The 15,256-nt window shown below is 43.0% G+C and overlaps 1 protein-coding gene across 4 annotated transcripts in view; it reads left to right on the plus strand.

The window, feature by feature from the left end:
* Positions 1 to 15,256, plus strand: part of hivep2a (HIVEP zinc finger 2a) — a 121,301-nt gene that overhangs the window by 98,446 nt on the left and 7,599 nt on the right. For all 4 annotated transcript variants that reach the window (XM_004568443.6, XM_012923905.5, XM_076874158.1 and 1 more), the window contains 9 exons: positions 34 to 1,340; positions 1,646 to 3,525; positions 3,642 to 3,902; positions 4,330 to 4,495; positions 4,699 to 4,792; positions 5,244 to 6,954; positions 7,094 to 7,251; positions 12,988 to 13,163; positions 14,046 to 14,147. In XM_004568443.6, the coding sequence (XP_004568500.2) occupies positions 383 to 1,340; positions 1,646 to 3,525; positions 3,642 to 3,902; positions 4,330 to 4,495; positions 4,699 to 4,792; positions 5,244 to 6,954; positions 7,094 to 7,251; positions 12,988 to 13,163; positions 14,046 to 14,147 (5,506 nt within the window). In that variant the 5' untranslated portion in view covers positions 34 to 382. The remainder of the gene's footprint in view (positions 1 to 33; positions 1,341 to 1,645; positions 3,526 to 3,641; positions 3,903 to 4,329; positions 4,496 to 4,698; positions 4,793 to 5,243; positions 6,955 to 7,093; positions 7,252 to 12,987; positions 13,164 to 14,045; positions 14,148 to 15,256) is intronic.

Genomic DNA, 15,256 nt, shown 5'->3' on the forward strand with positions numbered 1-15,256 from the left:
TGCTTCTTCTTTTCTTTTTCTGTCCCTCTGCAGGTCACTCAAGGTTTCTTCTGCTCTTAGATGAACTGGACAGAAGAACAACAGAGAGCAGCATTCGTGTTTTTACAAAATGGCAGAAGGAGAGAAACCTCTCTGATGTTATCCACTGAAGCTCCCCTTTCTGCTCCACTTGATAATTCCTGTTTCCAGCTTGACTCTATAATCAGTCTTTCTGAGAAATGGATGGATATTTTATGTTTCTGTGAACTTGTTGGCAGCCAGCAAAGGTTCCGCTATCATGCCTGGTAGTTTTGGGACCTTGTAACCCTCAAAGACCTACCCTCCCAAATTCCCTGCATCCCCTCTTCTCTCCCTCTTCTAAACCACGGAGAGCTTCAAGAAAATGGAGGCTCGTGAATCACCTGCGACAGGGCAGAAATGTCCAAACAAGGAACTAGCAAGGGAGAAGGTACCTCTACAAAGAAAATGGGCGTCAGAGCCTTCTGCAAACACCAAACGAAGCACTTTTGCTGACCTGGAGGCTCCTGGAGGATCAGCACCCCAGCAGAAGTACCCAATCACAGGGAATTCTGGAAAGCTGCTATCTGGACCATCTGCAGTTGGGGCCATAGGAGGCCCGCCATCTCAAGACCCACAAGGCCACTTTGCTCAGGGGTTCCACAGGGGATATCCTTACCAACTTGGCCAGCCATACCCTCAACATCCTCAATCTGAACGGTTTCTCTCAGGAGCCAAACCACAGCCAGGCCTAGAGCCTCATGCCTGGCCATTTGCTGGCCAGTTGCCCTCGGATGACCTATTCCCAGGACACCCAGGACACACTCACCCACATGGGGCTGGTGCAGGAAGGTTCCCTCGGCACAAATCTCCTAGTTTACCCAGCTCCTTTGGACAGTATTCTCAGTCAGGCCCGGAGCCCGGAGAGGAGGCCTATGGCAAAAAAGAGCAAAAGCCAAAAAAGCCTGGCAAGTACATCTGCCACTACTGTGGTCGAGCGTGCGCCAAGCCCAGCGTCTTGAAGAAGCACATCCGCTCACATACTGGAGAGAGGCCATACCCTTGTGTACCCTGTGGCTTTTCTTTCAAAACCAAGAGCAACCTTTACAAGCATCGCAAGTCCCATGCTCATGCCATCAAAGCTGGACTCGTACCATTTTCAGAGCTAGCTGTGGCCCGTAGTGGGGACATGGACCAGGCATCACCAGTGGGTGAGGCTGAGGTCCATTCAGATGGAGAGCAGAGTACCGATACGGATGAGGAAGGCGTGGAGCCCACCACCATGCTAACAGACAAAGACAGTCCAACCCTGCAGATCTCCTTTGAAGCTGACAAGAATACAGGTTATTTTCTTCTATAAGACACTTTAAAAAAAAATTTTTAAGTAGAATTTTCCCAAAGAGTCAAAACAGTTTTGGTTCATAGAAACCCCTTCTTAACACATAGCTAGTTCTTTATATCTATGAACATCTTTTGATGCTTAAAATACTATTTGTTATGGGTATGTTCACAATGATCCAAAATAAAAACGTATTGGTTTACATTAATGCTGTTACACAGTTCAGCTACAGTGATATAAACTCTGCATGTATTTTGTTTACTGTGAATGGTTGTAATCTGTATCATCTTCATTTTTCCCACTATAAAGGTGGTGCCGAACCAGCATATGCAGATTCACCTGAAGAGCTACCCATTGGATCTATGAAAGTGCCTATTCTTATCGTTCCCAAGCCTGGGGGAGTCCCCTCCACAGGGATGGAGTGCCCCCCCTTTCATGACATAAAAGTGTCACACCACATGTTAGCATCAAAGGCTGGTGGAAGAGCACGTTCCCTGGATGACTCCCCAACAATCAAGCAACGTTTGGCCCTGAGGCTAAGTGACAAAAAAGGACAGGACACTGACCTTGCCATGTCCCAGTCACTTAACCTCCTCAGTCCTCACAGCAAAGGCAGCACAGACTCTGGCTACTTTTCACGCTCTGAGAGCGCAGAGCAGCAGATCAGCCCTCCAAATACCAACGTCAAGACGTACGAGGAGATTATGTTCGGTCGAACTTGGTACTACCGACCAAGCTCCAGGTCAAGACACTCTATAACAGTAGGCATGGCAGGGGCAGACCCCACTAGCTTGACTACCTTGAAGCAACCTGGTGCAATTCTGGAAATAGGGAAGATAGCTGAGGATCACATCTCTTTTAGAGAAGATGTAGGAATCTCAGAAGATCCAAAGCAGTATCCAACTGGGCCATGTCAAAGCAGTACAGGACTTCTAGAGCCTCCATCAGATTCTGGGCATCTTATTAGGAGTAACTCCATGCCAACTTCCACCCCTCCTAACCTCAGTGTTCCCCAAGGGATACGGGGTAGCCAATCCTTTGACAATGTTGTGACAGATGATGTGTTTTACCCGCCAGGCCATCGTAGGCTCACAAGACAGAGTGCATTTGAAAATTCAACCAATGAAGCCCACGTAGGAGAGGCCGAGGGCTTTGGACACTTACCTAAGAATTTAACTTCGTCTCTGGGTATGAAGATTGGTGAACGCGGCCCAGGAGTTCCAGAACATGTTGCCTTTAGTTATGGTACTAAAGTTAGTATGTCAGAAATAGCCACAAGAAAAAGGAGGAAAGAAAAGAGTGTTGGGGATGATGAGGACAGCCCTGGACACTGCGACAGTAGCTGTAGTGGTTCAGTGGAAATGATAGGGGACTATGACTTTAAACAAGGTAGTTTTGATGGGTCCAGAGCCACCCCAACAGGTAAAGGTTCCCTTCATAGTGCACACAGTCAGTCTGACAGCTTTGACACCTGTGCCAGCATGTGCTCCGAGGACATTGCACTATTTACTGACTCTGAGGGCAGAAAAACAGCTGGGAATGTCATATCAGTTATCCAGCACACCAACTCTCTCAGCCGTCCAAATTCCTTCGACAAGTCAGAGTCTTTTGAACAGCCAGCATATCAGCCTTCAGATAAAGCTCCATGTACTCAGTACTCTGAGCAGTCTGACACAGAGATCTTTGAAGATGCTCTAGGTCCTGAATCCACCCTTCTGAGGACAGAGAGCATGGAGCAGCAGCCACAAAGTGACAGTGACTTGGCCTCCCTTTCATCATCATCAGCTGCAGCCTCACCTGGACAGCCTTATCATATCCCACCCAAACTAGTCAGACAACCAAACATCCAGGTTCCTGAAATCAGGGTGACAGAGGAGCCAGACAAGCCTGATAAGGACACAGAAGCTCCAATGACCAAGGAGCTGGAGAAGCAGCAGCATGTCGAGGAGTTTCAATTGCCACAGAGAAGCGACACACTATCCCAAATGCCATCAGAAAAGCTCCCACCCAAGAAGAAGAGGCTCCGCCTAGCAGACATGGAACACTCATCTGGAGAATCAAGCTTTGAATCGACCTGCACCAGCCTTTCTCGTAGCCCCAGTCAAGAGAGTAACTTGTCCCACTCCTCTTCCCTTTCCATGTCATTTGACAGAGATGAAGGTCTCAAGTCTGTCTCACCAACAAAACAGGTACCCCATTTTTTTAGTAATTTCAAGTGCATTTACGTCTCTTTTATAGTAAGGTCTTCACTGAGGGGTTTGCATCCTGAACAAAGTGGAAACTTTGTCTCTTTGTTTCTGTAAAGGATGATTCTTCAGTATCTGGTGGTGGGCCAAAGCAATCAGAGTTCCTGACTGTGCCAGGTAGTGGTTATTCTAGCCACCACCAGCAGAGGGAAATGAGGAGGTCTTCATCAGAACAGGCACCATGCACGCTGCCTATGGAGTTGCCTGAAATGCGCAGTAAATCCTTTGACTATGGAAGCTTGTCAACCTCAAGACAGGGAGAACTGTACTCCAGTGCTTCTGCAATGAAGGAACGTCGGCGTGGATATCTTGTTAGACAGGTAGTGTATAAACGATTAACTTATATTTAGATTAATTTGGCCGTGTGCCATTTGTATTCCTCAGAAAGAGAACACAGAAGTTGTCAGTGACAATGCATGGAATAAAAGAGCTGGAGTAAAGTAAACAACCTTGCAACTTCTTCAACTGAACATTTAAAAACTCTGAGCTAGATGGAAGAAGAGGACTAGGAGCTTATTAAGGATGAAGGCACTACAAAATAATTTAGTATTTTAGCACCCCCATCAGCTTCATTCAAAGACATCCTAATGATGCCATGCTATACCGACATTATCATCTCAATACAATGCAATCACAATGTTATCATGCACTATATTAAGGTTTATATGGTATCCTTAGTCAAGCTAACCAAATATAATTTTATTAAAGCTAAACCACTTTCCCTCCACACTTCTCTGCATTTGGCAGGCTTCACTGAGTGTTTATCCAGAGGCAGTTACCCAGGAGCCAGGGGGCGCAGAAACGTCAATCAAACAGGAGAGTTTGGAGCATGGTGGATGGCCTGGTCCGGCAGGATCCCCTCACAGCAGCAGCGAAGCAGTCAGCAGAACCAAGAGAACTGGGACTGGTGCTGGTAAGCTTTACATTCATCTTAGTATGTTATCTATACATTTTTTTGTCTTATACTTTATTCATCATACTTTCCCAAACTTTTATTGAAAAATTTCTCGACTCAATAAACTACCCACATCCTTCCGTGCATGGATTGCATTCTGCTATTATAGCTTACTTTTGTAAAATGAGTATTCTTTTCAAATGTATGCATTTTATGCACAGATATAGGACCTCACCAACATCAACAGCACCACCAGCATATTCTCCAACAGAGTGTCAGCGAAGACAGCCTTCCAGAGGAACCTCTCTATAGCAGGTCAGACAAAATATACTTACAGAGAAATAACCTAAAATAATAATAGTACAGCCCTGCTTCAAAAACATCTGGGAAACTGTGTAAAATAACGCAATGAGAACAGAATGTAGTGAATTGCATAGAATTTAAAGTTGAAAGTAGTATCATGGATGCTGGCCTTTAAATTTGTGGTGATAAGAAAGCCTGAATACAGAACACCAAAGAATTCTTAAAAGAGATTTAAGATTTTGATTGTTTAGACCACAAAATGTTTTTTCTCACATTTCTGTAAAATAAATATTTGAAATGTTATTATTTTGGTTGTAACTTCTCTTAAGAGGCTTTACATTATTTGAAAATCATTGCATTACATTTTTATGGTTGTATTTAGGGTCACATTTATTACTGCAAGTACTATGTCAGAAATTGCTGTAGCCTTCAACAAAATTGATAATGTTTTTGTCCTCTATAGGTCCCAGCAGCATCGCTTGCAGGCCCAAAGCTCGTCATCAGAGGGAGAGCATCCAGGTCATGAGGTCATGAGTAAAGATATGATGCAGCAGTACCAGAGTGGCCCTCCTTTCCTTTCTTTCCCACAACCAGGCCTCTTCTGGAATCAGGAGCCTGAACAGACACCAAGACAGCAGCAGACCCAGCAGGCCCAACTGCAACTCCAAAAACTCCACATCAGGTCACCCGGTCTCCCACTTCACAAACAGCAGCCACTCCACTCCCTGCAACAAGTCCACGATCAACAGCCATATGATGGAAAATCAGAAAATCCAACCTCTCAGATTTACTCTGCTTCTTTTTCAAATCGCAGCTCTCCTCTGTCAGCCTCGCTGTCCACCACCTCCTCCATGCTTCTGCAACAGATCCAACCCATATTTGCTACCCAGAACCTGGGCTCACAGGCCTCTTTGCCTGGTTTGCTGGTTCCTGTACGGATCCAAACCCATGTGCCATCGTTTGGTAGTGTTATGTACACCAGTGTTAGCCAGCTGATAGCTTCTCATGGTAGTGGAGCACAAGGTTTGGGTTCAGCCAGGCCAGGCAGTACTGACAACAGCAACATGTCTCCCCCGGTTGGTGTTGTGAGTGTCACAAAGCCACATGGAGGAGTTGGAGGAGGTTTCAACTTAGCACATTTCCTAGGGCAGACGGATGGTGCAGTGCTGCGGCACCCACTCTGGAAGGGTCCAGATTCACTACCAGAGCAACGTCTAAACACAGGGATCCCCCTATCACTAACATCAGGCACCATATCCACCACAGATGCATCAGGGTCTGCTATCGGAGGGGGCAAGCGCATGCTCTCTCCTACCAGCTCACTTGAGCTCTTCATCGAGACTAAGCAACAGAAAAGAGTAAAGGAGGAGAGGATGTATGGACAGATTGTCAAGGAGATGAGTGCTGTGGAGCTAAGTGGAACTGAAGGTGGCAGCAAGCCTGACAAGGGACAAGGAAGAGGTCTGAAGAGCGAAGGCTCCATGGATGATTCTGAAAGGATGTCCTCTTCTCCTCCATTAAGTGACTTCCCAGTTGCTACCAAGATTGCCATTCCTGTCCGTTCCTCTGCCCCCCATCTCTCTGACGTCCCTCGGCCTCAGAGCTTCACCCCTCCGCTCCAGATTGTCACAGACCGTTCTCCAGCTTCAGGTGGCTGCGACTCCCCAGAGGAGCTTGACGTGGACGATTCAGCCCAAGAGCCGAGCTCCAGCCCAGAGTCCATGGTTTCCTCTAACGACGCAGAAGACGCTGACAGCACGAAGCAACCTACTTCAAATAAAATGCCTGTCAGCATGCTGGTTCAGCTCGATGCCAACCAAAGCCCAGGATTACCTGGAGCAGCGGGTCAGACTCTGCTGCTCACAGATGTGGCGGATGTCCAGCAGCTTTTCCAGTTCCCTAGCTTACGCACGATGAGCAGAGTCAGCTGGTGTTTCCTGAACTACACCAAACCCAACAGCACCCAGGCAGCTTTGCGTAGCTCCGTCTACAGTTCATGGTGTGTCAGCTCATACAATCCCAATCCTCTGAACCTGAGTACCAAGGCTTCACTGGCTCTGCTGCGGTCCAAACAGAAGAGGAACACTGATTTGATGTACACAACGGCAGCCATGTCTCCACCCAGCTCCGGAAAACTGGTCTCTTCTGTAGCCTGGAAGCTGCGGTTTGATCAGGTATGTGCTGCAGTCATCAGAAGGATAAAAGATTGCCAAGAGAAATATTGAATTATGCACGCATGGACACAACTACAGAGAAACACAACCGCAAGAATCTTAATCTGCCCTTTATGTTACCTTTTTTTTTTTTCTTTAGCTGAAGCCAGAGCTGATGCCAGTAGATGTCAGTCATTTTGGGAGGAAGATGAAAGGAGTGGTTTCATGGGATCGTTCAAAGGAGGAGCAGGTGGAGAAGGAGGTCTCAGTCAAACAGCCTGCTGCTGAACCGACACGCATCAAGATCTTCGAAGGCGGGTATGTCTAATAAAAATACACAATTAAAAGGGACAGGGACAGCCTCTAAACATGACTTGTCAAACCTCCAGAAAACTACTCTCTCTTTCTTTTGTGTACTTGAAGCCATGCCAGTTGATGTCATTCATGCAGCATCAGCTTGTTGGGAGAAATTGTGGACTAGAAAAGGACAAATCTTCATGTAGGAAGTGTCCTCTTTCTAACAGATAAAAGCATGCGGCTAACTAACGTTTAGAGCTCAGCTCAGGAAGATGCTCGAATGTTTACATCCTGTCACACTAGGAGGAGCCTCTCATTATCACAGCAATATGTTTGTCTGGTGGTAGTTGCTAGAGGTACAGAAATAAAATAATTCCTTGGTGAACCTTCTCACTTCAACATGAACAGAAATCATGTACAGGGTAGCAAACATTTAAATATTTGATGTTGGGATCAGCTGCTCCTTTAAAAGCATTTAAATGCTGTTTCTGCTGTGGCATCATAGATCACATAAAGAGATCATTCTGTAGTGTGTTTCGCACTTCCTCAGAGACTACAGGGATAAAACTTGTATGGTCAAAATCAGTTTATTTTTCTGTGAATGAAAAGAGCAGATAAAGATAAAACCCTAAAGATATGCAAAATTAAATCGTCAAAGGAAAAGGTCAGGCTTTACTTAAAATGTAAGCATATACTAACTAATAACCACTTTTATGATATTATTTGTATTAATGCTTTTCCCTTAGAAACTCAGGAATAAGGTATAAAACTTGCATACAGAAAAGTGATTTGTTACAAGTACGTGATTCAAAATACTGAGCTGCCTTTTGTCTTTTTCTTAATCCTAACAGCTGAGTATTCAATAAAAATGAGCACTGGTGACCTCTGTATGGACTGTAAAGACATCTGCCTCATCATGATTAGTCAGAAAAATCTTCTTAGGTATTAAAAAAAGAAGACTTATCCCTTTACAGCCTATTCTTTGGGCTTAATTTGTGCCTGCGAGAGTCGGGCCAAGAGCCTGAGCCTGGTAAACCCATCACGGGCTAACGACTCAGGCTGCATTGCTGTAATTGGACATCAACTTTCATAATTCTTGCTCTGAGTTTTATAGACTGGTGTGAAGTGGGATTTGTCCCTCGTTAGTTGTGTTTTAAAGCCTTTTTCACGCAGTTTTTCTGACACCAACAACTTCAGTATTTATTTCTTTTGTTAGTTGCTGAGAGGAGAAATGCTTTTTTAAAAATCCTATTAGATTACTTCATGTATTCGGCGCAATGTTTTATTTTAGTTTTAAAATTTTTACGAGTTTTTTGCCTTTATTCCAAATTATTTATAGATTTTTTTTCAAAGTTGATTGTTTGTCTGTGACTTCATGTGCGATTGCAGTTCTAATAAATGACTGCAATGTGCAGCACCTTTTTGAAAGCGGTGCATTTTTTTTTGCCAATTTCTGTTTTTAGAGAACATTTCCAGCATTTTAGAACTGCATAAAGTTCGTTTACTCCCACACAACTGAAAAGATTTCCACCATACAGCGATGACAAAACGCAGGACACGTTGGAAATGAAAGTTCAGATTGACCAGAGCTTTAGAAAGTTTTTTTTTTCTGCATGAGATAAGAAAGCTCTTTTAAGCGACTTTGCATCCATCTTTGTGAACACGAGTCAGCTGATGAATAAAAGCAGAAGCCAAAAAAGAAAGAAGCAGAAAATCTTTGGCAGAAGTCATAACATTAAGAATTATCTTCTGGTTTTGACTCAAAGCAGATGAACTGCTTAATCACATTGTTACAGCAAACGTTGCCCCTCCTTTTAACATAAATATTTAACTGTTGTTAAAACCGTACTTTAGCTTTTTCATCCTTGTGTTCAGTATTTTCCCAAATAAATGTATCAGTTCCCCAAAAAATGAGCGTATGAGGTATTGTTTCAGCACAACAGATGTTGCAGGTGCAAAATTTATCACCAGCTAAACTAACTAAAGTTTATGCCTGGGGTAATCTAACCATGTCAAACTAATGTGTTTTAAAAAATTGAATAAAATATGTCTCCTTCTTAGTCTCAGAGTGTCAGATACTGTTGTTCAGTCAAAGTGGCGGCTCAAAGATACACATACTCGTTGGCAATTGTGCCGTGATGAACCGCATTTAAGGGAGTGTGTGTTCTGGCTCAAGACTGTCACGCTCCTTTTATTCTAGTAAGAACTTTGGGCTGTTTCCCCCAGAAAGACATCTGATGACCCTCCCTGTGCTCTTAATGACATGTTTTGACACCTCACTACATATCAATAAACACGCGATTTGACAAGAATTATAATAGGCTCTGGGGTTTTCCAAGGGTAGCCCTGGTAAGCTAACCCTCACTAACTTCTGATGCACACCTTGTCATTTGGTGCAGGAAGCAGACGTGAAATACAAGAGTAAACGCTCAGTTCAGAAAGGAAGAACGAGTTAACCTGAGCAGGCGTCCAAGGGGAAAAGAATAAAAAATGGACATTTAGCATCCAGTACCACCATGGCTGCACCAACAATTAAGGATTCTTAGCTTGCGTGTGTGCATGTATGTGAGACACCGCCAGCATCTGATACTGTGAGAGGACTGCATCTTGTTTTTAATTGTTTTATTTTATATTGTTCTCATGTTGGCGGAATATTTTCAGATAGATTCACAATAAAGCTGAGTAAAGAGACATATTAAGAATGTTTCAGTACAGCAGATATATTCTCACTATTTACAGGAACCTGGTATGGAGGTAGAATATATTTACAGAGGATGAAAAGGGGCCCACAGCACCTTGAGGCTCCTAAATAGGTTAATATGGCCACATGAAACTTTTTTGGTTAAAGAAAATGTATCTATAGCACAAAGTATGCAAAGAAACATGAAATCTTTAATCTACTCTGGCTTTATATCATAAATTGGCTTGCATGTCTGCGTCTATTTGAGAAGGCTGGCATCTTTTGCTGAGCAGTCAAAGTTTATATGTTCTATTTATATTCCTGAAAGTTACTCAAATCTAGCGACGAAGCAGAGAAAATGTTTTGTTTATTATTGTGTTGTCATTAAACTCACATCTGGCTTATTTTCCACATAGAAAACTAAGGGATTTTTTTTCAAGTGTACATTCAATGGTCAAATAAAGCCTGTACGAGGGAGTTAAAGCTAACCCCTGTAGAGAGAGACATTCCCACAGTGTCATAATGTTTTATAGCCTACAGTAGAGCCAGTAAGACCAAGGTTACCAAATGGAACAGACGGTGCAGACACACACAACATTCAAATATACCCCTTCTCTCTCTCGCTTTCACACACACACACACACACACACACACACACACACACACACACACACACACACACACACACACACACATATATACAGGGAGGGGAGTTATTAAATGCAGCAGACAGTGAAGTAATTCTCTGGTGTCCCCAAAGGACACTTAAGAGGAATAAGTGGATGAAAGCACACAAACAGAGTGCACAGGAAAGACAAACATATGCACACATACACTCACACAAACAGGCACACAAACAGACTATACCTTAAAAAAAAAGAAAGAAACCTGAGGTGAAATCTTTCTCTATGACAGAAATCCATTAAGTGCAAATTTTGGCCGAAGAACCAGATCTTTTACTGGCTTTACGTTTCGCCGTCAGTCGAACGTTTCAGAAGTTTTGAAAGTGAATCTGCTTTTATGATCTTACCGTGTGCCCTGAATAAAATAGAATAAAACGAAATAATCATCATAATTCATTTTTGGTAACTGGACACAGCTGTGCAAACGTCTCGGCTCAGACGAGCACTCAGAGGTATTTCCCAGTCCGCGGTGCAGTTGAAAGACAAATTTCCCCTCGCTGCTGCAGATGGATTGTTTGATGTACCTGATATTTGACCTCCTTTAACACATGAGGCCCTGAACTACACATTATCCACTTCTCCAGCCACTGCAGACACAACAGGAAACTATACAATCCTCCAGCAGCTTTTGCTACTCCTCCACAAGGATTTATTCGTTTTTTTCTTTAGTACAAAAAAACTGAACTAAATGCGATGCTTCTGCGGCAGAGCAAAAACAGACAGAATTTACCAGAATTTGACTGGTGGTTGGTGGTAACTTCCCTCCATGACTGACAGACTCAGGCAGACATGCACTGATCCCACTGCCAAGTGTCCACTCTTTCACTCATGTGGGATAGAAAATCACGACTGACAGCGATGCTTAAAAAAAAGAAATCTTGTAAAAGAATAAGTGGGACTGGCTGAAGGAATGTGGTTATCTCTTTTTTAGAAAAGATGATGAACAACAAAGCCAGAAGTGGAACGCTCCAGTGGTTCCCGTTTTAGCTTAAAACAAAGAAAGGTTGCATCTGTATGGAGGTTACGACCAGGTCAACAGAATTCACAGGGATAATAAAAGACAGCAGGCTTGTTTTCTGCTTACATTAATCATGGTAATCATCGTGAGACACAAAGTAATCTGTTGCAGCTTACTACAAACACACGATGATCAGCTGTGGCAATAACCCCCGTGGAATACGCCACCAGCTGCTTCACAGCGTGCTTCGAAAGCATCCCAGAAGCGGCTCTCCGCTCTCCATTTTTGACAGAAGCTGCGTCAAGATGTGCAGAGCTGATGAGCAGAGACAGGCGTGGCAATATTTATTTTCAAAATAAAAGACTTTGTTTATGCCAAATGTGTGATTTGGGATTGTGCAAAAGACAGATGAACATGTGTACAGGTGTATTCCTCAGAGTAAAACTGATAATGCCTGACAATATGTTGGTGCCCCTAAGCTGCCAGAACACCTCTGACCCATCAGATCTGTTAGACGTCACTGGGACCTCTGTGGATTGTGTTTTTCACTGGAATCATTCGAGCGAATGCTCAGCTTGTGGGATTGTGGTAGTGTACAGGCCAAATCAGTGCCTTGAGTCATTCCTGAGCATTTTTTTGAGGGGTGTGGGTGTATTGTCCTTCTGGTGTCCATCGTGTCACCAGGGGTTATTGGTGGCATGCAGTGGTTGGGTAATGAATGGGACTAACCTCAGCTTTGAGGCAAGCAATTGGAAATGACTGCAAATGGAAATTAAAAATTCCGCGGAGTGACATATGACAAGGTGTAAAATATAGCACTATATGAACCATCCCAGCAGGGGTGATGGGATTTAAACATGAATGAATGGTTACTGCAGCCTCTGATCCCTATGATGCATCTGAGCAGAGGAAACCTCATTTCAGTCTTATTTAACCAGAACCTCTGTGTCAGCAAGCATCTGTGTCTCTGACTTTGACCTCTGACCTCTTTGTGGTGAAGGACAAAGATCTTCAATAACCATGAATAGAGTGTCCAATGAAGATTGGAATACATGTTTCATATATTTTTTAATATAAAACTGGATTGGTGTCTTCCTCTGTGTGTGTGTTAGCATTGTGCTGTATGTGTGTATCCGTTTACTGTTTCACCAGCCTTTAATTGTCCCGCTGGGAAAAATAAATTGTGATGAAGTGAACTGAATCACAGCCAACCGTAGAGGGCTGTCTGGCAGTTATATTATAGCAGTACATTATTTATCTTTATACTGTATACATAAGCATAAATAACAACTGTGGCAGGACAAAATTATGATATTACAAGTAAAACTCACTTTCATGGCTTCATTGTTAACAATTGTTTCTGCTATTGTGTTAACAAAGTGCCTGTTTTGCAAAAATGTAAAAAACCTAATCGCTGCACTGTTTCTTTCCTCCAGCTATAAATCCAATGAGGACTACGTCTACGTCCGTGGTCGTGGACGAGGGAAATACATCTGCGAAGAGTGTGGCATCCGCTGCAAGAAGCCCAGCATGCTGAAGAAACACATCCGAACGCACACCGACATCCGACCCTACGTCTGCAAGTTCTGCAACTTTGCATTCAAGACGAAAGGTAGGGCTTCTTTTATATTGTGTTTTGCAGCATGCTATGAGCAAACCTGGCTACAGTCACTGTGCAACTGCAACCGTCCTTGCAACCCGCCTCCGCCCTAGGTGCTTTTTCGTATCTGTTGTCGCTGATGTCTGCTCTGATCGGGTTTTGCTTCTTTTGCATTTATAGTGTCGAATATAAGTTAGTGGAGAGGAAATGAATCTTATTTTGACTACAGCGCTACTGACTGAACTATGTTTATCTCTGTATGCAAGTAATGCAGTGACTTATTAAGGCCGGGGTTTGATTTATTTTATAACTGCAGTAACCACTGGATATTGTAGACCTCCATAAATATCTTCTAAACTTTCTCCTTGACCATCACAGTAAACCTTGTAAACATTTTTCCAGGTGTTAGCAGCTTTTTACGGCAGACTTTTAGTAGGAAAACTCTTAAGGGGCAGCACTAAGTGGTTAAATGAATGAATAAAACATGCAGAAAGGCTGTTTTTCTGTAGCTGTGGTCAGCAGGAACCTCCATCATATCAGAGGTTAAAGATGCTGACTACCCGATATGTGATCTTTAATAAAAAGCCATTATCCACGGGATAGATTTTCAAATTCATATGTAAAGTATGCGTATCTTTGGATTCTATACATTCTGCCAACTGAAGCAGAGTCCAGACAGGTTGAGTAATTTTGTTATTAAATTAAATTTGTTATAAATTATATATTATTTATAAATTGCAATCTTGCGGTCTCACTCTTTCATCCGCTTCTATTTCCATTTCATCCTTTCTTTTACAGTCTTGTGTTGATGCAGCCCAACAAGCTGTGGTTTCCAGTAAGACTAGTCGAAGGGTCATTAAATGGTGTTTGTGCTTGTGTGTGCGCATTTTGCAGGAAACCTGACGAAGCACATGAAGTCTAAGGCTCATATGAAAAAGTGTCTGGAGTTGGGAGTCTCCATGTCTTCCGTTGAGGACACTGAGGCAGACGAAGGAGGTAGGAGACAAACACACTCATGCATTTACACATACACACACAAACACACACACACATACACACACACACACTTCTTGAGCTGGACTACATCCTGCTGTCTTATTGAGTGCAGCCTGCAGAGCTCTTGGCTCGGTGTAGCTGTGCAGAGACAATTAGTGTAATGGAAAGCAGAGCTTATCCTGACAGCCAGCATCCATGTCAAACAACCACACCTGACACACAAGCTGACTAAAAAAAATATTTTAAAAACACCTCTTATGGCCTTGAAATACTCCAGGAACAATTTAAAGCTACAGCTTAGAAAAAGAAACAAATATTAGCCAGTCAACCTCGGTGACGAGGTTCATGAGGATACGCCAAGGAATACGCCGTGCTATTAATCTGCTGATGTGGAAATAATCTGAAAATTATTACTGGCGAACTTGTCGTGGGCTGATATTGACGAATGAATATGATTTTCCATGAAATATTCATCAGCTGTCTCTCGGGGCTGTGGTCTCGATTTCCCGTTAATCTCCTGATGACTTGATAATGAAGCTGGAAATTAGTGGGATTATTTTTATAATCTATGGAGTTTTCACCATTCGCAGTTATTACTTTCAGCTGATCTTTGCTACACTTTGTTCTTTAAACATCTGAATGGACAGCATCTTGGTATCTAGTTTGCTCTTGTAATGGATCCACTGATTCTCTATACCTCTTTTCTTTGCATAATTTTTGTAAAAGCAGATGAACTTAGCCCTTACCATCATATTTAACCAGAATGGGACTGGTAGCTGGTGGTAACGCCCCACCATGTAGACCACCAAATTAAATGTAACTATGTTTTGGCATGCCATTTAATTGGGATATGATCCCACATATACACAGGGGGTTTTTGGGGAAAGGGAGCGCTACAGAAATCCAGTGAGTGAGTCACTGAGACATAAACACTGGTGGTTTGTGAGAAACTGTTGTATATAAGACTAACTGGAAAAGTAGTCCAATGTTAGTGCAACTGATTTCCGCTGAAATAGTTGCTTAAATACGATTTATTAACTACTTCTTCCTTGTGCTGCATATGGGGGGAAAATAAAATGCTGATGGAATTTCTTTCTTTTTCTTTTTCT

This window comes from Maylandia zebra, linkage group LG15 (genome assembly GCF_041146795.1).
Source record: "Maylandia zebra isolate NMK-2024a linkage group LG15, Mzebra_GT3a, whole genome shotgun sequence".
NCBI lineage: Eukaryota > Metazoa > Chordata > Actinopteri > Cichliformes > Cichlidae > Maylandia > Maylandia zebra.